Raw genomic sequence first — 23305 nt, forward strand, 5'->3', positions numbered from 1 at the left:
GTTTGGAAAAACCCAGACAAACAAATTCATGTGCACGCCAGTCATCTCAATGTATGAGCAGTGACACATTAAGATATTTTTCAAAGAATTTCTATGAGGGATAGTGCAAAAGTACACACATTTTCAGTACTGCAATCACAGGTGAATAATTGTGTCAGTGTGAAATCTGGTACACTGGTGGACAGTACAATGATTTGTTTTTCAGAAAAACAGGTTTGTTTGCAGATGTGTTTGCAGTTGTATTTGCAGCATATGCAAAAAAATGGGAAGTAGAGGAAGATCATATATCACAGGGAGGAGGGATTATTTAGTTATTTGGTAAAGGAAATGAAAAGTGCCCTTGACAGACTAACAATGATTCAATTTGACAACATAATAGATTCCAACCCAGTAGGGAACAGTTCATGAGAACAATTATGGCTGATCAATAGATGTGCGATTCGAAAGACACTAGTCACCTCGTTTTGGCAGGAGGCTTTTTTTGAGCATCAGTAAGTTAATCCGGCTAAACTGCATCCAGGGAACAGCTGTATCAACAGCATGAAAAATAAAGCTCATGCTGATAATGAATACTGAATAATGAATGCTGAAAAGACCTAAAGCCAAATCCAGTTTAAAGTTAAAATTGGGGTTGAAAAACATCTTGGAATTAGATAATCTACTTCCTTTACTTAAGTTTTTTATGTCTCAGCACATTGAAAAGGCATCAGGTCGTGATGTTGCCTAAGTCACTGCTATGGCCAGATCACTAGTTGGTATTTTAGTATACTATTAGTATACTAGTAGTTAGTATATTATTATACTTATATGTTAGTAAACTATAAGTAGTATTGATACCAAATTACAATGCCACACAGCCGCTGAATTAACAATTGCTGATTAGGTTTAGCATCTTTCAAGCTCATCTACTAATACCAAAATGTAGGTTGAATGGCGTTTGATAAAAGCTCAGTGCAGCTACTGACTATACACAGCCATGTTTATTTACTTTATCCATCGAAAGAAAAGACTTTGCGTGGGCGTCATGCTCGAGGGTTGAAAGCCCCAGAGTGCATTAGTGGGATCCAAAGCCTCATGACAAACAAAGCCACAGGACCACTTTTGATGTTGTAGTGGAGTCATGCAGGGAGAGATAACACCAGTGGTAAAGAGGTCAAAGAAAAGCAAAAAAGAAAGCAAATTGAGAAGAGATAAGCATTTGTCGCAAAGTAGCAAATTGAACCTGCTGAGAGTAATAGTAACCTGTAACAAAGGTGGTTAAGTTAGCTAAAGCTTGGCTAATACGTTTTGTTATGCTGACAATTAAATAAATTTATATGTGTAGTGTGACAGAGGTCGCTCACAGCAAACACACAAAGAATTATTTTAACAAAGAATTATCACCCGACTGTATAGCTGTAAGCTCAAGGCAACATTTTAGCATCTTTAGCTCATTAGCAGCAACGGGCAGCTCATTTACAGCAAAGACGTAAGCAGTTAGCTAGCTAGCTGGTGAAGAAAGTCGACTCCTAACAAGCTAAGAGCCAGATATTTTTCACAGTAGTTGGTAGAGAAAACAGAGCTAAAAGGAGAGTGAATGGTGGACTTACATTTGTCAGTTGGCCAGATACACAACTCCAAGTAAATGCTAATGTTGCTCCATATCTGCTGGATGTGAATAGACACTTTTTTGTTAACATGCTAGCCATAGCAACTTTATAAATAATATAAATAATATGTCAAGGCTATTTGTCAGCTCATATACAAGTTGTTCTGCAACCTTGTGGTCAGAAAGAGAAACAATTATGTAACTATACAGGTGTCATTAATAGCCTAACATTATTAAGGGTTGCATTCCATTTAGGTGTAGCCTACTAGTTCTATGGGCCTGGTATTGTGAATGCTGAGTCCACACATAAAATGGAACAGACCCATCGTTAGAATTATTAGTTCCACCAGCTGGGCTTTCCTTGCATTGAAAAGTCAAAATGTCTGCCATTAAAAAGGTCGTTTGCAGCTTTGCTACCATAAGCTTTTGGACAGAGAAAACTTGTACATTTTAAAACTTCTTTTCAAACTTTTAGAACTTTTTATCATCTTTAATTAAGGGTTGTTTTCATCCATTTTGCGTTACACACATGGTCTACCTTTTTTCAAGGTGTCACATTTATTTGGACAGATAAGGCCACTGCATTAATAAGCATTTAAGATTATGTAAGCAAGGTGTATAAAGCAGCAACAAAGAAAAAAAACGTGTCCTGGTCCTAGTGCTACAAACCAAATATCCTTGCATTGTAAGAGGAAAGCTACGCCAACATCTGTAACTCCTCATCCATACATGATCCAAATATAACCTTACAAGAAATGTATCAGGTGTTCCCTCTGAAAGACAATCATTCAGAGGTCTTGTTCTTAATTCTTTGACAAACACCAGTACTTCGACAAGTGAGTGCGCTGTAACTGCAATCATGATCACAGAAATAAGCTGTTGACAAAACAGTGGATCACACCCAAGAGGGCCTGGCGTGGCCTGCATGTCGAAACACCGCAAACCACATAGTTGGCCTTTGCTACAACTTGCTCAGAGTTGGATCCAGCTGGAGGCAGGAATTGTCATCTCACTGAGACGTGGGATGAGAAAAACAAGGGAAACAACTCAAAGCACTTCAGAAGGCTACTGTACTCAAAACAAAAGGAAATGTGCTTTGAATTGGTCTTATCCAAATTACTGCATTGACCCGATAATAATAATACAGCAATACAATACACATTGAGAATGAACTAGACGTCCTTGACTCTGTGGTCAGCTTTAACTGCAGTCCACTCCATCAGCCAGTGAAACAGCCAGCCAGTCAAGCCTATCATATGAACCCTCAATCATTGTTCTACAGCTCTGACGAGAGTAGATCGGAGTTTTAGTTTCGCAAACAGATGAGCTGCTCTGAGGGCAGAAAATATCTCTGTGGGTGAGTTAGATGTTGTATATTCAGTGTCAAAAGGACTTTTGTTTCTTTTTTCTGGCTTAGAAACATTTAAGCCCATTGCAAAAGTAAGAGAGCAAGAAGCTAAGATCATAGTCTCTCTCTCTCTTTCTTTCTGCTAACTGAAATACTGCTGATGACCAAACGTTATTGCCTTAACTGACCCTCCAAGTTAATTATATATTCATGTTTTTCAAACCATTCAAGTTTGCCAGTCTACAATGCTGTGTTTCCTTTGCTGAAGTTTAAGTGAACCAATTCAAATATTTCCGCCTCCAGAGCAGCTCTGCCTCTGAGAAATGACTGTATAACTATAAGTGGAATCTATAAAAGCTGGGGAAAAGCTTCTCCTCTTCACAGGGCCAGATTTGGGAACTTATCCTGAATAAAAAGTGGAGCTACAGCAGTCTATACCATTACTGAATGGAAAAGTAATGCATGTGTGTATTTTAAGAGCGGCAAAAGGGGGCCTCCGTGTTAAGACGTGCGAGTGTAGACAGTGGGAGCTGTCAAAACAGCCTTTAAGAGCGTGTCGGAGAGGCTGAAAATGCTTTTCCATCTTAGCAGCATTAGCAAACGTTAGCCCTTTCTGCCTGAAATATATTTAATTCAACAGCTTGTCACCTTGGTCAAAGTTTCCAATAAAAAAAGTCCAAATGTGGGTTATGCAGTTCATCTTCCAACCCATCCAATGGCAACAGCAGCTGAACAATGTGTTAATCTTTGCTTTTATGAAGGCATATTGCTACTACACACACATCAGAATACAGAGAGGGTATTTTGACAGTTCAGGGAGAAGTAGATTTATATTTTCTCAACTCTCCATCCAACAGGCAACAGTCCTGCAGCAACTTGCCCAGCAAAAGGTGGAAAAGACAAAATCATCTTCTTGAATCCATCAGAAAATAAGACAGAGGGTAAGGGTAAACCCTCCTGCATAAGCTGCAGGAGGGTTTTGTATGACAAAAAAATCACCAGTCATTCTGTCATGCGCTACTGTGTTTCAGTTGGCTGTGGTGAAACTAATTCCTTTATCTCCCAAACATTGGCCAGTCAGGTCAACAGAATGTTGAAAGGAGCATGCTGACCTTTCCCAAAGCAAACCCATTATCTTCTGCTGACTAATCTGTGATAACAAACAGGAGCGTTAGAGGTGAACAGCAATGAATGGAGTGAGAAGGGTAAACAGCAGTGTTAGGAACAAAAGAGACGGGGAAACGCAAAATTAGCGCCGTTAATGAGACCTTGTGGCTCCGTGGTTGCGCGTCAGATCAGAGGGTTGGTTGTTCAAATAATGTCGGGGTCAAGGTTTTAATAGACATAGCAAACTACCTGTCAGATAAAGAAAAAACAGGTCCTCCTGAACTCTATACATTACTACAAGCAGGACCTCAAATCTCCAATGAAACACTTTTTTTTTTAAAATAACAAGTTCATCCTAAGCTTTCTCACCTCATCATAAACAATTGCAACATATGTGAAATGACTGATTCAGGATGTTGCAGATGCACCAGTGTGTCAGTCAATCAGATGGTTAAAATTTAAACGCTCATGCTACCAGATAATCTGAGCCAACCATCATTTGCCAGGATGGTTAAATCTGGTATAAATCTTCCTAATAATACTAAAAGGGCCCTTCGAAACAGATAAATACAAACCATTTATGATGGCTTAACAAAAAGTATCTGCTGACACAGTTTAGGTAGGTAGGTATTCACCGTCTTGAAAACAAAGGAACTTCAGGGTCTTTCGGAGGCTCTCACAGCTATCTCTGAGGTCTAACATTCCTGAAGCTACAGTATAAAGAGAAGCCTTACAACACAAGCGCACACCTAAGTTATGCGAGATCAAGTGCAGTGCATTGCTTCTATTGTCTTGCTTCTAACGGTTCAGGGTAATGATTAGCCGGATTATCTGAACCAGTGGGTTGAGATAACAAAACGGAGTCCCCACCATCACAAGGCTGTGGCTGGTGATAGGAAAACACAAGCAAGCAGCTATCGAGAGCTCATGTTTGATATGTCAGCGTGGTCAAACTGAGCTATGTCTGAATGGAGCCACGTTATCTCTGAAAGAAAAATATCACTGAAGAACACATGTACACACATACCGTATGCCTGCATAGAAAGCACATGCATACACACCCGCAAAGTCAGCATGTGCTTCTCTGCGTTGAGTCCTGCTCAGTCTGTAAATGATTTGTCAACAATGGCAGTGGATAAACACGGCAAACCAGAAAAGAAGCAAGAAACATCAGTATCAACTACTAACACCACATCGGCAGTGACAACAGAAGCTGAACCTGACACTGAATGCCCCAACACAGAATATATGTAGCCGGAAAACCAGTCACGCAATGGCTTGGCATGGCTGTGGCATCCTCAGACTTTGGCAGTTACCATTATGGCATGTGGCCTGCTTGCATTGCTGTGTTTAGCAGCTGCTGCCAGAAATTCTCCCAGCTTTGTCTGAAACACTGAATGCTTTCAATTCAGCATCCATAGTAGCTGATGTATTGCTCTCTGGAGTCTTTGCACGCATGCCCCCTCCCTACCACGTGCATACCATAAATCAGCACCTGTGTGTACACCTGAGATGCATGCTAGCCAGTGAGGGGGCATCTTAGCTTGACACTGAAGAGAGACGCTGTTTGGGAATGATAAGGGACTCGCCGTGGTGTCATTGTCCTTGGTGTCGTCCACGTGAGTAGGGAAGCTCGCCAGACAGTCAGTTAGACAGGAAGGTTGTACGGAAGTACTCTCAAATGACCCACATGCAAAACCACACAAATGTAGACTAAAGTATGTAGCACCTGCAGTGCAGTCCTTATGTATTTAGGTATTTTTCAGGCAGCTTTTGTTGTTTTGGCTGTAAACTGCACTACACCGGATTTCAAATGAAACGACTATGAGGTTAAATTGCTAACTTTCAACTTTAATTTGAGGGCATTTGTATCTTTAACGGGTGATCGGTGTAGGAAATGTAGACCCTTTTGTGCATAGTCACCCAAATTTGAATTGGACAGATTATGTAACATACACTTCAATACAATCACCGCATTTAATATTTGGTTACAAATCCTTCGCAGTCTGAGATGGACGTCTCCAACCCACAGATATATCAGACACTTGATATCTTTCCTGTTGACGCTATGTCGGGCCTGTGCTGCAGCCAGCATCACCTCTTGCTGTATGTTTGGGATCATTGTGCTTCACGGTCCACCAATCCTGCACTGTTCATCCAATATGAATGGGAACACTTTCAAACACCCTTAAAACTGGAAGTCACCACTTTAACCGCATAGTAACTGTGTCATTTCAATACCATGTGTAATAACAAAATAACAAAAAACGCATCACTGTCCAGCTACTTATAGACTTTATATGTTTCTACCCTGACTGAACTATACTTACATTGAAGTAGTTCTTTAAGATCTCTCTTCCAAATTTTTAGACTAGCATTTAACTACTAGTCTGCTTCTCCATTTACTGTCACGACTATACAGTAAACATGCTGTTACCAGCCTCCATGTGAAATTACAGGCTATTTTGCATGGTGCAATCTGTTTTCTGCAAACACTTTCCCAATTTAACATGTTAGTTTTAAAGCAAGAAACTCAAACGATTGAGTAAATCACTGTCTTGGATCTCAGTAAACAGACGGTGAAGCAGGTGAAGCAGGCCAGGGCTACGGAACATCTTTTCTGGATGCTTGGGCGAACCTCAACTCGTGACTTTGGGAGGTGTGTGATGTTTTACTCAAAAACTGGCAGGCAACAATTCCCCTGGGAGGAGTTAGCACGAAAGCAAGGGCACTGCTCAGTCAGCTGGAAGACAACACTGTGTCGACCAGCTGGAGAAGAAGGGAAGAAAGAAAAGAGAGAGATCAAGATACAAGAAGAGAAAATACAACAAGAAGAAGAGAGCCTATTGAGTCCACATTTCTCCTCTTCTTTCCCTGCTTTGTTCCCTGCTGTGGTAGAAATGAACTTTGAAAAGCACCGCTGCTTGAACACTGTTGAACCATAGACTTACTCAGTTACCATCAGTCGCATTGCATCATCCTACAGGGCCTATACAGCTCAGCCTTGTACAGTCCACTCACATGACAATCCCCCAATAATATTCCACTACTGTAATATTCCTACTCACATACAGCAGATCCTCTCCATTACATAAGCAGTGAGCCGCTGAGCGTAGTGAGCTAATGAGCACTGACAACTCTTCCAGCGCCACTTCCCACTTTCTCTTTGCGGTGTGTTTCTGTACAGCTGCACTGGCTGTTAGGTCCTTACCTGAGAATAGATAAGGATTACAAACTCTAGCTGTACTTTTAGTAGAGGCTGACGATTCCCAGGACAGGCAAGTGATGTTTTAAAGCAGTGACTTGGAAGCAAACTGTGCATTGCGTTTTAGATGCAAAATAAGCAGTTGAAACTTAAATAACAGCATTGCCAGTCCCTTCTTTGAATATGCCTAGACAGAAATATTTCTCACCATATGTTTTGCAGTGTCTTGTCTTTCATTTTTCCAACAAATCAACATCAATTTGGTGTTTCAAACATTATGTCACAAACAGATGCGAACTTGTCTAACTCTCTGCCCTGCAGCAGAGAAGTGTCTATCCTGAGTTCTCCAATATTGCTAAAGGGTGCGGCTTTCCCTCCGTGTATTTGTTTTCAAGACTCCTGAAAAACTGTAATTATAAAGGAATAGTCTGACATTTTGGAAACTACTCCTATTTACTTTTGTCCCGAAGGTTGGATGAGAAGGTTGAAAGCACTTTCGTGTCTGTACGCTAAATATAAAGCTCCAGCCAGCAGCCGATTAGCTTAGCTTAGTATAAAGACTACAAACAGGGGGGGAACAGCTTTCTTGGCTCTGCATTGTAAAATTAACATGTTGTATCCTGTATGTTTAATACATACGAAAAACCAAAGTGTAAAAATGGCCATTTGTGCTAGCTGTTTCCCCCTGCTTCCAGTATTTATGCTAAAGTAAGCTAATTGGCTGCTAGCTTCATATTTTATGGTATTCATCTTCTCATCTAACTCTCATCAATAAAACAAACAAAAAAAAGCATATTTCCCAAAATGTCCAACTATTCCTTTAAGGTTAAATGATCAGTTTTTTGTAGAGGGCTTGTAGTTTGGAGCAGTGCAGAGGAGTGGTATGGTGACAATAACAGTGCTAGAGCCGAAATATTTCATGGTAGAACTGCTATTTAAGTGGCTGTCAAGTCAGACAATAGTGCACTGCATCAAATCAGATGGTCCTATAAATACCAAGTAATACCACTAATTTCACCAAATCAAAGGATTCCAAGTGTTACCTTATATCAGTATTAACAGATATTTTGGAACAGTTATGTGGGACTTTGTATTACTTAACCGTCTTCGTCCCCTTAGGTTCTGCATCTGTGTATTTCAAAAACTTGCCTTTGCTGTGACATGTCTGCGAGGCAGAATTTGTGGAATTTTGGGAGGAAAAAAGGGGCAATTACGTGCTTTAAGGCCTTAGCCTACATTTAGGTTGAGTATCTGTGGGAAAATGGGAGGACAAATAGGACCTAGAGATGCAGCTCTTCAAAGAGTTTGAGCCGCAAATTATGGATCCAGTGATTGAATGAGTATTCTTTTGCTTTATGTCTCTGACGGTGTACCAGATGTGAGTGAAACCAGACTGGACTGTAAGAGGATGAGCCAAGATCTCAACCTCCCAGTCACATCTACGTGGTGTTTTGTATGCCAACAGGAAAGCCCAACATAATAACATCTTCATGTTGCTCTTGCATACATGACTAAAACTATGGTAAATACTCAGTTATTACTCGACTGGCCAAGTGCTAAAAACAACAGCCTTGGGAAGAGAGAGAGGCAGGATGAGACGCTCAATCCTTCATGACTGTGCATACTGTAGAGCAGATTGACTCTGAAGTTAATGGTGCTTGAGTGGGCGACTGATGCGTACTTCCTTGTCCCACTGAGACTGTGACAAATGCCTCAAGAGTCCCCAGAGAAGATCAGGTACACCGGCGCAGCTTGTGACACTGTCTGATTGGGTTCGGCCAATTCAACACAACGCAGAGAGGAATGTAAGTCTAATTTCACAGATCACCGATATTACAGGCAACTAAGAGCAAAGGCTGCAAGAGTAAAAAGCATCACAGAGTTGCCATGGCAATACATGTGGCAAATGTCTTTGCAACCCAAGATGGTTCATGTACAATAAAGAGGTATATAAAGACACTGGAGTCAGGCAGAATGTAGGTGGAGGCGAGATCAGTTTTAAGTATAGAGAAGAGGCGGCTGTGAAGTAGTTGCTGAAGAGATGAGTTTTTAGCTCGAGCAGGAAGTGTGTGTGTGTGTGTGTGTGTGTGTGTGTGGGGGTGCAACCGTCGCGAGACCACCGCAGAGCGAACTCTGTGTGCAGTTTGACAGCTGCACGGATTAACCACAGGATTTTATTTTAGTAGGCCAGACATGCGATTTTAGATTAAATTAAAAAAAAAAACTAAGCTACTATTAAATCCATCTTTTGGCCGTGAACTGCCAAGGAAGCTATCTTAAAAGCGACCCGTGTTAAGCGACGTATATATTTGTATGCAAACCATCTGGCAACAATGGTAACACGTATGAGTGCTGGGATTATCCCTGATCAATCAGACAGTGAAAGGCAGTTCAAACAGAGGTGTGTTGAGCTTGTATCCTACTCCCCTGTTGTCATTAAGTCAGTGAAATGAAGCGGCCACACAGTAACTTTCCCCTGTTGTAATATTACAGTAAAAGACGCCTCTTTTTTGTATTTTTTCATAAAATGAGGTCGAGCTGCAGTCCTCACTAATGATACTCAAACTCAGTTAATTCTTCGTGAGCTCTTTGTGAAGACATATCACACGAGAGGGAGCGCTGTTGTTCTGAACATGAGACCGCAGGCCGAGCGTCCGAAGAAGAAAAGGCCCAGCGCTGTTGTACTGTAGCCTACATCAGCACTCACGGGATGCCTCTTCTCCAATCAAATAACTTGGTCGGGACTAACTGCTGTATAATAGAATCAGATATTTTTTGTTACATTATAATGTCAGCCATAACAAAAAACAACTTGTGCACTTTTAAAAGAAGGGTTAAAGCAATATTGTGTTGCTGTCAGCTGCAGCAATATTATAAAACTCATGTGACCTGTGTGTGATTATATCTTCCTGCAGTCCAAAGGTCTTTGATACAGGAGTTAGTGTTGACCCAGAGCCAAGTGTTCTCCAGAGGGGAAGCCTACACTTCTACATTTACAGTACCACTCCATGGATCAATGGGCCAGTCGCCTCCATTCTGCTGAACCATGGAAAACCATCAAGCACTGGTAAACAGAGGAGTGAATGTGTGTGGGTATGTGTATGTGATTGCTAAGTGTGTGTCTAAAGAGGAAGTGCACTTCAAGCAATGCATCTCTGAGGCTACATTTCCAAACTACTACAAAAACGTGTGGATGTAGCCTGAGTCTGCTGAACCCACATCTGCCATCACTGTACTCTCACACAGGATTTCACCAAAAACCTGTCTAAAGGTCACTGAAAGGCCTTCTCTCTGAAACAGAGAACCTAGGTTTTCCGACGCTGAAACACAGAAAAGAAATAACTTGGCAAAACCGCCGCGGGTTTCATCAAGGTATTCCAAGCCCTTGAAGAGGAACTGCAGCATTAACGTGACTCCAATGGTAATACCACCCACTGGCAAAGAAGGGAAAGCGCTGTCACTAACCATGGAAACAGTACCAAACTTTAATTCATTCATTAGTCATTTAATGGGCTTTAAAGTGCAGCCACTAGAAACCCACAAAGGGAAAAGCAATCAGTGTCCTAGTCAGGCCCCATTCAAATTTGGCATAGGGGTTTCACACAGTCATGCGTTCTGTCATTTAATAGATGAAACTTGGATGAACTTAAAAACTTTTTTTGGTCGGCATGTAATTGCAAAGGGCAGCCAGTGTAAAAAGCAGGGCTCCTCCACCATTAGACATGGGCCTATTACCACTCTTTCCTGTGTTATGAGACATGAATGCACACGCAAGAGATTAAAAATGTGTTTTAAGTGTCAAACAGTGAATTTACACTAGAGTAAATGGCATTTGTAACTCGTGAATAACTAATAGTCCTGCTGGGACTTAAAATGTGTATGCAGTAGCCAGTTTATTATGTTTTTGAAGATTAGATTTGATGTGTTTTGATCTGGTTGCACACATGTTTGTTTTTTTGTTTTTTTACTGTGATATTTTAAACTGCAGTGTTGGCACACACACACACACACACACAGAGAGAGCGGGTTACACTCCTCAATGCTCCACACACTCCCTAGACAGACTCCGGCGCACTTTTGTGCAAGTACAACTAGTATGGAACGGGAGCAATTCCTGAGCCTTTTCCATGGACAGCCTACACAGGAGAGCAGAAAGCGGCCTGTTCCTTCACTTCTTTCTTCTTCTTTTTTTTTTTGATTACTTGTGGAGGAAATAGTGAAAAATAAAAATGCCCCCCCTTCACTCCCCCTTCACGAGGGGCCCCTGGGGGTCCTCACTGGCTCCCATTCTAGGGGCAGCCACTGGCTCTCTCTCTCTCTTTCTTAGCCCGTGAAAAGCGCCATGTTGAGGCTCCAGTGTGCAAAAGCACACCGGGACAAGGCCGTGTGTGTGTGTGTGTGTGTGTGTGTGTGTGTGGTGGTGGTGGTGGGGTTTACCTTTGCGATCGCCTTCTTATACCTCATGGCCGCTTGTTCGATAAGGCTGTGGACTTTTATATTCCCATCTCCACACGGAACGACCACCCGGGTCCTCCCGAAACACACCGTCACTTTCATTTCTCCTCCGCTGCGTTAATTCCAAAGAGGAAAAAGCCGCGTCAAAGAGACAATAACCATCCCCGCTGCGCGAAGGCTGAAAACGGAATCCCCAGTCGTTGTGAAGAGGTCGAAGTGAAGTTGTCTTTGTGTCCTGCGCCCTCGGAGGACAACAGAGAAGCCCAGCATTTGGATCCAGCGGCAGGGCAAGGGTGGCGTCCTCACTGTGCCGTGTTGACTCACTACAGAAACTTCCCAACAGAACGCCTCTCCGGCGAGAGCGCACGACTGGACTGACACTGCTGGTGCGCCCGCATGTCAGAGCAGGCACTAAGAATGTTTCCAGCAAACCAACCAATACAATACGGTTGTAGCTGAGGGGAAACCAATCGAAATTCAGTGTGCATGTCTTTGCTTTCATATCATAAGAAGTTGCGCAACACTTTGCAACGCTTTTTCATCGTAGAGTCGCGGACTGTATAATAGTATGATGAAGGAGATTTTGTTGATTTGATATCTTTGTGGTGCTTGATGGTCATTATGAGGAGAAACATCCCTTAAACCACATTTTTATTTTCAGTATGATCAGTGGCTATAATCTAGATTCCAGAACTAGAGTCCGGGACTTCCGTCCTTAAAATGGTGGGGCTGGGGCCAGATTTGCCTGCAAAGAGGGTCCCTGAGCCAAAGTGAGCTGCGGGCCCCATCCGGCCCTCATGCAAACATTTTGTCCCAGAAACCAAGCAGTATTCCCAGAGCAGGGCTCTTCCTCGGGATAGCTGTATGACAGTTAGCTTGTAACACAGACAGCTTTTGGGGGCCTTTGGGGACCCTGAGGGTGCGGGGTTAAACCCTGATTTAGGCTCACACAGTACTTAACCTGAGCCTGTATCTATTGTGACAAGTATTGCGCACGTTACCACACTAGGTTTTGATGTATCTGCGACTGCCTGGATGATTGAGCACATGGCAAATATAAAGATTCCAACTTGCATGAGTCAGCCTGAAGGGGAGGAACTCGGCAGCAGAATGAGTTAGAAGAGTCATGCTGAGAATACACCAAAGTCGAAACTGTATCTGATTGAGCTGCACTTATGAAACTGATAGCAATCATATATTAATGTTACATAAATGACTAAATTATTGAACTGAAGTGCAAAATGAGAAATCGGCCCAAGGCTGGATCTACCGCCTGACCCAGTTTACTGACAAAAGCTGCAACCTTTCTGCGGAGCTTCGCTCACTCCCTGCAGCTCTCATTCTTTATGATCCGATGTATGAGCGAACAGCAGTACAGAAGGGAAATGGTAAACAAAGTATGTGTGTCCCTGCATCTGTGTGTGTGTGTGTGTGTGTGTGTGTGTGTGTGTGTGTGTGTGTGTGTGTAGCTGACAGTGAGGTGTTTCTTCCATGGCGGACGTGCTCCAACATGGTCTCGAGAGTGGAGGAGGTCATTCCTGACAGATCCCTCTGTCATCACGGACTTACCTCACCACCGGAGAATTCAACACTCACATACACGCTGCCTTTATATAGATTCATTCATACACATGTGTAATTTACTGTGTCCTTCCTCTACCTTCACCACAGCCTTCTGATACCACCTTTCTTTTTATACCTCCATCAAAGACAGCTTGAAACTTTTATTGATAAACCTAAACAAACCTTCACTTTAAATTTGTATCCTACTTACAGAGAAGGCCCAACAGCGACAACGTGAGGAATCAATCATGATTTACTGTCTCCTTAGTTGTCCACCCCTGGTCAAATATTACGTCAGTATAAGTGAAAGTTGTTCAGCCAAAGTTTTACATGAGTTTAAGTACTGGAGAACTTGCTTTCAAAAGTATGTTTTCTTTTTAATATCAACGCATTGTTATTTTATTTTGAATAAAACAAATATTTCTGAAAGGACTTTAGTCAGTGACGTTTAACTCTGCATTTTCGCAAGATAACTATCAGTATGTGTCAGCAGTGGATTCACACAGGAACCGGACCCAATACGGGCAAATCCATAAAAATCCATAAAAAGTCCTTTTGGCCAACCATAACACAAAAACTGCACTTACTACAAGCACAGATAACTTTGTTTAAATGTTTATCTAGAATCAAACAAATCCTCAAATTTCTCAGGTTGGATGGCAAAATTCTCAATCATTTAAAATGATGTGAATCTTTCTTCACCTCGCAAATCTCAAACATGGACTTCAGATATAGCCATGGGTGCCCTCGTGAGGAAGCGGCATCTTTATCTGCCATCGCCCTCATTACCACCGCCGAGTTCAAACTGAAGCTTTCAAAAGATGCAGCAAGCACTTCGAACGTGACTGCCAGCGTAGGAGTAGTTTACCGTGATTACTGTGGTGTTTCTCCTGTGACGAACACAGCGTATGGCCTATCGCTCCACGTGCAATACCTATTTGAAATGATTAAGGCTGATTTAAAAAAAAAAAAAAGAATGATCTGTGCTTGTAATCTTTATTACATCAAGACTGTGGGAGGGAGATGCGAGAGCGTTGACATCAGTGTTTTGTAACTGGTTTTCTGTGTACCCACATTATTTCATCATTTCATCTGTGTGTAATTCTTTTTCATGCGAGTCTGCTTGTGAATATACAGTAATTAGTTGATATTGCCCAATTGCCCCAGTTGCAGATACATCATAAAACTTGTGATTTAAAGGTCCAGTGTGTAACATGTAGGAGGAGCTATTGGCAGAAATGGAATATAATATTTATAAGTATGTTTTCATTAGTGTATGAGAGTAAGAATCATAGTGCTTTCATTACCTTAGAATGAGCCCTTTATATCTACAGAGGGAGCGGGTCCCCTTCCACGTAGGCCGCCACGTTGCACCGCCATGTTTCTACAGTAGCCCAGGATGGACAAATCAAACACTGGCTCTAGATAGGGCTTTTTTTTTTGCGTTTTTTGCGAGTATCGCGGCCACCGTAGTTTCTCCTACACGCTTGGAAGGGAAAGGTGAGGCGAGCGGTATTCAAATGGTTGCATACTCCAGTTTCACAACTTGATGCCACTAAATCCTACACACTGGTCCTTTAAATCCCACTGAGCAATGTACAACAATTCTTAAATATAACGTTTGTTAATCATCACAGTCTGATGCAAGCTGATGAACCAATGAAGGTTAGCGGCTGTTACTACAGCACCTTGATTTTATAAGAAATCATTAATAGCTCAAGGCAAAACAACCCTACAATCTAACCCTAACTCTGACTAATGCAACGGAACACTTAAAATGGAGTAAGACTTTAAGCTACTAAGCCTCAAAACAAATACCAGGATCTGTTCATGGCTTTAATTGAGTCATGTTGTAACTGGTGGATCCACAAAACTATTAATAAACTAGTTATGTTTATAATTCATATAATGTCTCCTTCACAGACCAACAGCTTGACATGTCCAACAGCCTGTAGCACTAAAACGAGCTTCGCTGCTGCACATTTTTTCTGAAAGCTGAAAGGCCCCATCTGCTGGGTCTTAAAAGTATCACACCATGTCTTGTCTTCTTTTCAGGAATCCTCTTTGTTTGGATTTGGCCTAGAGCCTTTAATTGCTGTGTTTCTGGGGATCGGGCCCGGCGTACGCTGTAAACACTGAGAACGGTGTTAGCACAGCCTCAGCACTCTGATTTCACGGATTTGCAAATGCTGTCAGTTGCTGTTACGCTGCATACACTTTCTGACTTGTCATTTTTTTGATCCCCCCCTAATTTTAAAATTTAAACTTCCTGTTGTGCATATGATATTCTACCTCAGCCTAATAATCCTAGTATAGATAGTTCTCACATCAGAGGGTTTATACACATCTCTGCCGTGGCAGATGTGCAGAGCCCGGTGATAATGCACAGTACTGGATATTTTGAGTGGACACTCACAATTAGACTCGACTATTCAGAAAATTCTGCATATTTCAAAATAGAGAGAAGCTTATTCAACAGCCAGTTTATTTGTTAATATACTGTAGTAAAAATGATGGTAAGAAGCTGTAACTGTTGGCTGGTTCCTTCTCTGACAATATTGGTTGTATTTATACCATAGCTAATGTTAGTGGCACCTATTTGACATGGGATATCAATTTCATACATTGACAGGTTTTAATACCCAGAAATCCTGTGAAATGACGACATCGGTCACCAATACGGTTTTATAACAAAAAGTAAGGACAGGGGAAGCCAAGGATCTAAGGCTGGTACGTCCAAATTTAACTGGACAGTGTTTTCTACCTATACAATTAATGGACATAGTATAAATCTGGTACAGTTGCTCATGTCCAGGTCCACCTCTGTCTCCTCGGACTTGATTCAATTGTTGGGTTTTTTTTAGATTTAGATTTATTGTTTGATTTGTTTATGGGCTCACAAGACACCAGACAGGTGGTCACATGACAAATTATGATATACAGTTCCACGAATTTAAAAAGAGAACATTTCTAAAGAAATTCAAGCTGCCCAATCTCTGTCACGTTAACTCTGCTCTCCATTGAGTCCATCTCAACAATCTCTTAAAAAGACCATAAGGTAAAACTCTAGTAGGGTGTATACAGACACTCCTGACTGTACTATACTGTAGGGCGTGCTCCTGCACGGTAAAGGTTTCAGCTGCACATTGACAGATCAAAAGGGGAGGCAAGTCCCCGACCCTCTGCCCGATGCCTGCTAAAGCTTGACTGATGATCCTGTTTGCAGACTACAGGGATAAATCAGAAATTTCGGATTATTGGCAATAATGCGCAGTGAAGCAGAAGGAAGGGAGGTGTGTAGAAACAGCTGTTTGCAGCTTGCAGCTCTCCCTCCCTCTCTCTCTCTCGCTCTCTCTCTGACTGTCCCTTCACTTCCCCGTCACACAACAAACAGCTCTGTCCATTGTTCTGAAACAACAGCTATAGCTCCGACGATAGTCACATCTATCTCAGCCAATAATGTTATAGATACATGTATAGATACATAAAGCTTAAACACAGAGGGCAAAAAATACAACTGAGCAAGCTAAGCCCCCTTGACACGCTCCATTGAGATCTAAAATACATATGTATGTGACCTTGTGGTGCAATCATAGCGCATCTGACGCCAGACAGGAAGGTTGCATCATCAAATCAAGCCAAGGTCAGAGCTTGTTTCATTACTTGTGAAGGGATCTTCCTTTCACTTCTCATTACAATTGTCTGAATAAAGCAATTGATGTGACAGAGTAGGTGCTTTCATTCCCATGAGAAGGCCCATAAAGTGCATTTCATCTTATTAAAACACATTGAATTACTAACCAGGAGTAATTTAACTAAGGTGCCATCTGGTGTATGGATACATGCCTGCATTACAGCATTTTCAAACCATGTGAATAACATTTTTATTTTAATTTAAAATAAAAATGTTATTTTTTCATACAACTCTGAGGAGCTCTATCAGTCCTACTGATGGATTAACATCTCTGTGGAAATGTGTGGGACAAACTGTTTGGTACGCTTTATGTGACAAGTGTTTTGTTTCCATACTTTTATGTTACATTAAATTACATTGGCAGGAGACGTCATTTTGCACCTGTATGGAGGATTAAAAATGACCAATAAATGATCAATAAATAAATAAATGTATAAATAAATACAGAAATAAATGAACAAAAAATTATTGCATAAATAAAAGAGTAAATAAATGCATAAATAAATAATAATAATAAATAAATAAAATAATAATTAAATGCACAAATAAATAAATAAAAGGTAATTAAACAGGACATAAAAAATAAATGACTTAAATCCATTTCTACATTTTTGCTCACCTACATTTATTTATTTTTGTTTCCGGTAACCATTAACTAGGTTATGGTTAACTTAGGTTACCTTTATGAATCATGGGAAGTTCTCACAGGGGATCACAAAACTTTAGCATCCGAGTCACACTGACAAATGTTAGCTAACGTTAGCTAGGTAGGTAGGTTAGCTAACGGTAACTCCCTCCAAAATGCATCAAGAAGTTCAAATTAAAACGACTTAACTTAGCATTAATGGTGTGGACGGCACCGGCGGAACTGCACCTTGGAGTGCAGCCCTCACAACTGCCATAACCGCCTGTTGAATCTCTCTCTTTTCCTCAAAATCCCCGAATATGACATGTTCATAAAATAATGCAAAGTATTCATACAAGATACCAATAACACATTTTTAAACATCTTTCCATATTTTTTTTTTTAGAGTATTGACAATGCCAGAAAAGATGGGGCACAGTTTCTGGATGAGCTGTGTAAAAAGAACAATTTATATAAGGTTATGCATGATGGTGACGTTACACTGCACCAGAAAGAAGGTGTAGGTTCCCCTGAATCTGACACTTGATACTGACTGAAAGAATAAGCTCAGAATTGGCAAAAATATAAAACTATGCCCATGCGTTTCTTTGTTAATGTAGGTTTAAAAGGGTTGCATCGGTAATGATAATCCAAGAATATAAGATATTTAATGATATAATACGCTAAAAGGGGCCTTTCTGCATAAAGAGTACATTTACTTTTTATACTATACTATAAGTATATTTTATAGATAAAACATTTGTGCTTTAGTTTAATTAACATTTTGAATGCAGGACATTTACTTGTAATGGAGTATTTTTACATTGTGGTGGCCCCCTCAGGCTACTCCTCATCCGTCACACCGATGCTTATCCCAAATGGTCTCTAAAAGTCTCTGAAAAGTTTTGGGCTCGTGTTAGAAATGGTCATAATAGAGGTGGCATCCTCTCCCGATCAGGGCTGGACTGGGAATGAAAAATGGCCCTGGACTTCTTGACTCACATCAGGAGCCGGCCCAACCAGCCCTGCTCCTGATGTGTGACTCATCCACGAGTGACGTGACCACGTCTGGGTTTCCACAAAGCCTTGCTCGCATAGCTGATGGTATCACAGAGTGGCTTGAGACGGCGCAGCGGGTCACGGTCAGGAGTGCCCTTTTTAACCCTGTCATTTACCATATCGTCAGCTGGGTCACTCGTGCACATTTCTTGCAGTGGCCAAGAACCCGTCTGTGGTCATTACAGCGCGGGGAGAGGGAACGGTGAAAATGTAACGTTGCCTCCAGTAATCCACTAGTCTTAGAAGTTGGAGAATGGTCATGTAGTCAAACTGAAAAAACTCAGTGGGCTCGAGTTTAAACTTTCTCCCCTGTGCAATCCCTTTAGCTGCATTGTGGTTCGTATACTGGCCGACTGTTGTCACATCCCATCAAAAAACTGTTTGAATACATTGACTGCTGGTGTATTGTCCTCACCAATCAAGGTCTGCAGACCTGGGATAGAAATTGGGAAGCCTGTCCCCCTTCTCAGCATAGTCAAATGTGAAATGGTAAAAGACACAAAAAATTATCTCAGTATTGCACAGATACATAATATAGCACGTCATCTCTCAATCCTGCGGTTTGCAGTTTGTTTGGTTTTTTGGGGTTTTTTTTTACCCTTTTGATTACCTGCTTTTCTTTCTCGTGTAATAGTATGATTTAAAGGTGTAATATGTAACTCTTCTGCATTAAAATGTCTGCAAACGGCTAGATCTGTGTTATATATTATGTTGAGTTGTGTACATATATTATTCCAAATGTTTCCAACAATTTTCAAACCCAGAGAAATCCGGAATTTTAATCAAGTTAATGGTGCGTTTCATCTGGTCGCCTGTCAATGGCGTCATATCCCCTGTGCGCTGCCAGAAGCTGTCAGAAAACTGACATTTTTTTATCCCATTTAAAGCCACATTTTTTCTACTCTGCTGATAATTCTTGCTTATCCAACTTTGATCAAACTTGCTCTGCAGACTGACTTCAATAAATTCCATGAAATTCATACTTTTTAACTCTAAAAGGAAGCGAGTCCACCACCGGGCTAATACAGAGGCACTCTGAGTCATACCTGTGGAGAATGTGTGAGCAAGTATACTGTCGTACTTATGCTATAAGGACGACACCTGGGGAACATCAAATCTTCACCCGTGGCAGCCAGTTTTTACAACCTTGTCTATCGTGGTAACGTAGCCTGCCTGTTCTTTTTCAGCAGCTTCTGTGCTGTTCCTTTGTAAGGTAGATGAGAGTGCATCTTTTAACACCCAGTATTCCACTTCTGTACAAACTTAACGTCCCATTCTACTTTTCTTTCAATACACATGATGCTGAGTAATGTGTAAAGTACTGATACTTAGATACTTTTTCAATACCATGTGTTTAAAGCGAGACAATCTCAGTTAATTAGGTATTGAAAGCATAAAAATAACACACATATACAATCAGCTTTTCAACACAAGGCTGCACAGATGAAACAACAGGGAAGAAAATCAACTGTTCCTTAATGTGTTCAGTGACCTTTTCTGTACCAGCACTGTGTGCAGGTTGTTAATGAAAAAAGAAACATATAATCCTATTTTGTGTGCCGAGGACTTATTTTGTCATTTGGGGGACAAAATGAAGACTTTGTAGTGGCCTAGACAAAGTCCTGACCTGAATCCTATTGAGATGCTGTGGCATGACCTTAAAAAGGCAGTTCATGCTCGAAAACCCTCCAATGTGGCTGAATTACAACGATTCTGCAAAGATGAGTGGGCCAAAATTCCTCCACAGCGCTGTAAAAGACTCATTGCAAGTTATCGCAAACGCTTGATTGCAGTTGTTGCTGCTAAGGGTGGCCCAACCAGTTATTAGGTTTAAGGGGCAATCACTTTTTCCTACAGGGCCATGTAGGTTTGGATTTTGTTTTCCCTTAATAATAACAGCGATTCTTGCCCAGGTCCTGGACAAAGCAGCAGCAATGCTTGCTCTGATTTTGGAAAAAATCAGCTGCAAATCTTCCGCTGGTCTTCTAAAAGCCACATGTACACCCCCCTCGGTCCGTGGAGACAACAGCTTCAGTCCTGGTTCTGGTTCTAGTTCTGGAAAAACCAGCAAAAATTTCTTGCTCGCGTTCTTCTAAAACCAACCAGCAAAGTCGCTTTGTGTCTAGAAAAATTAGCAGCAATTTTCGCTCAGCTCCTGGAAAAAAGCAGCAGTTCTCCCTCTGATGGTACAGACCACAGGATCAATTGTCGCCGTGTCCAGGGAAAATCAGCAGCAGAGCAAAAATCTCTGATCCTGGAAAAAACTGCTGTAATTCTTGCTCAGGCCACAGTGGAAAATAGTTGCAATTGTTGCTCGAGCCATGGCAACTCTGAGCCTGGTGATACATGTTAAAATCGCTGCTTTGTTCATGGAATAACCAGCTGCAATTTTTGCTTGGGCTGTGGTGGGGAAACTGTTGCAACTGCTTCTGTCCTTCCAGCAGGCTGTGGTGTCTCTGGGTCAAGTGTTTCGATATTTTCCCAGGCTCTCTCTCATTCACTGGGCAAGAGCAGATATAGAGACATGTAGAGAGAGAGAGAGAGAGAGAGAGAGAGAGAGAGAGAGAGAGATAGAGAGGAGGAAGCTTAAGTGTCTCACTGCCAGAATGCCACGCATGCAGAGGTGCTGTCCTGCTCTTGTTTCTTTTGCTGAGCTTCATTACCCAGACAGTCCAAGCCTGTGGAGCGGCTGCCATTATCCCGATAGCAGCATCCTGAGATCACTGTAGCTTCTGTCTTCGAAGTCCATCTGGGCTGTATGCGGCCTTGTGTTCAATATCCACGACTCTATGTTGTATTTTGGCTACAGGTTACATCAGCACCACGGACAGAGCCCGCCAGGAGCTGGAATTTTACATCGAAGCTGCAGCTTGAATAGTAACAACGTAAATATGGAAGACTGTGCAGGCAGAGGTGTGCAGGGCAATAGCCTCACTTCGTCCCACACTGAGAGAGAGAGAGAGAGAGAGAGAGAGAGAGAGAGAGAGAGAGAGAGAGAGAGAGAGAGAGAGAGAGAGCATTTTGCTTCAACTCTTTATGTAGGCTTACATAGACATCGGTTTAAGTTGAACTACCTTCTCACACCGATACGAAACTGTTAAAATGCTAATTTCTGTAAATTCTGAGTGTTAAATGCGTATATATATTTAATCCAGCCTACATATAATGACAACAAAATTTACTGTGAAACAGTAAGCTATTCGTCCCTCTCAGACTTGTTCATGTCTTACGTTTTTTAACACACTGAATCAGAGTGTAATGAGGTTTTTTCGATGATGGCAAAACAACAGAAAAGCGGCTTAAAATGAGACAAATCTTTATCTAAAACACTAAGGAATTATTGCTCTACGCATCCTTTACAACTTGTTTATTGCAAAGTACCGATCAGGAGGAGGAGGCACTGAATCCCTCAGAATACAGTAGGGCCACTTACAGGAAAAGGAAGCAATGTGGCACAGCTGTAGAGCCGTATGTTACTATGTCCTAGTAGAACCGATGACACCATCTTCCATCCATCATGACACTAGATGACAACACTGAACTCACACAATCCCTCAGTAGGACAGCACTTGTAGCCAGCAAACACAACAAGAGTGAAACTGTGCTAATATCTTTACTTTAAATGAAGTTGTTTTTAAGGAGCTTTCATATTAAGACAAGTGCCAACGTCAGAATGTTCCCTGTTGTTGGAGAACGTTTGATTAAAGCACCTCCGTTTCCAGTCGTCGTGCTAAGCTAAGCTTACTGGCTGCTGGTGTCAGCTTCACATTTAGCATGCAGACACGAGACTGGTATCGACCTTCTCATCTTCTCGACTCTCTTCCAGCGAATAAGCATATTTCCAAAAATGTGGAGCTGTTCCTGTAAGTACAGTTTGAGGTACTTCATTATTATCGTTGTGTGCAACTTCTGCTCCACTAAATTTCAGCGGGAAATATTACTATACTATACTTTTTACTCTACAACATTTATTCAACAGGTATAGTTGGTTACCTTGCAGATTATTAAATAAATGAATTTGAATACAAAACATCTGATGAACTTATAAAATCTGATGCATTTTCATAGATATCACTTTATCAGTTTATGCAAAGCTTTTAACATTATGCCTGCTTAAGTAAACCTCTTGTGTGGATGTGTATATTATGTATGATTTTTTTTTTCTTGTTCTCCTTATGCATATTTCTGTCTTGGAAGTAAATTGTTCTCACTTGTAACTTTTTGTTTATTCTGTGCCACATTCCATCATTCCCTGATGATTATAAAATATAGTATTGTGAAAGAAATCATTTTCAATAAGTGTTATAAAAAAACAACAACAAAAACAAACAAAACAATGGGTGATGTCACATGTACATGGAAGATTTGCTAGGAATCATTTGCTTCTGTCTGGCTCACCTAGTCCTCCCACCTCATTAAGAATACAAAACAGAATAATATAACCACTGACTTTTACTTATTTACTTCAGCATTTACTTATTTTCACATTTATTCATTGTTGTATTTATGCAATTATTGATACCTGTATTTATTTGCACATTCATTCATTAACTGACAGTTTAACATTTTTCGTCCTCCATCCACCGGACAATAATTTTGTGTATATTTACATTCTATACCATTGCAGTAGCCATAACCTTCAGTATAGTATTGAAAAGACA

The 23305-nt window shown here is 41.2% G+C and overlaps 1 protein-coding gene across 6 annotated transcripts in view; it reads right to left on the reverse strand.

Annotated features, from left to right (window-relative positions):
• The window catches only part of LOC122866596 (partitioning defective 3 homolog), a 344331-nt gene extending 330725 nt beyond the window's left edge, over positions 1-13606 (reverse strand). For 2 of the 6 annotated variants that reach the window (XM_044176446.1, XM_044176444.1), the window contains exon 1: positions 11686-13603. In XM_044176446.1, the coding sequence (XP_044032381.1) occupies positions 11686-11805 (120 nt within the window). In that variant the 5' untranslated portion in view covers positions 11806-13603. Of the gene's footprint in view, positions 1-11685 lie in introns of all 6 variants that reach the window. The other 4 variants (XM_044176448.1, XM_044176445.1, XM_044176450.1 and 1 more) reach the window with 4 other exon arrangements.
• Between the last annotated feature and the right edge of the window lie 9699 nt (positions 13607-23305).

Source organism: Siniperca chuatsi, linkage group LG19, assembly GCF_020085105.1.
Source record: "Siniperca chuatsi isolate FFG_IHB_CAS linkage group LG19, ASM2008510v1, whole genome shotgun sequence".
Classification (NCBI taxonomy): Eukaryota; Metazoa; Chordata; class Actinopteri; order Centrarchiformes; family Sinipercidae; genus Siniperca; species Siniperca chuatsi.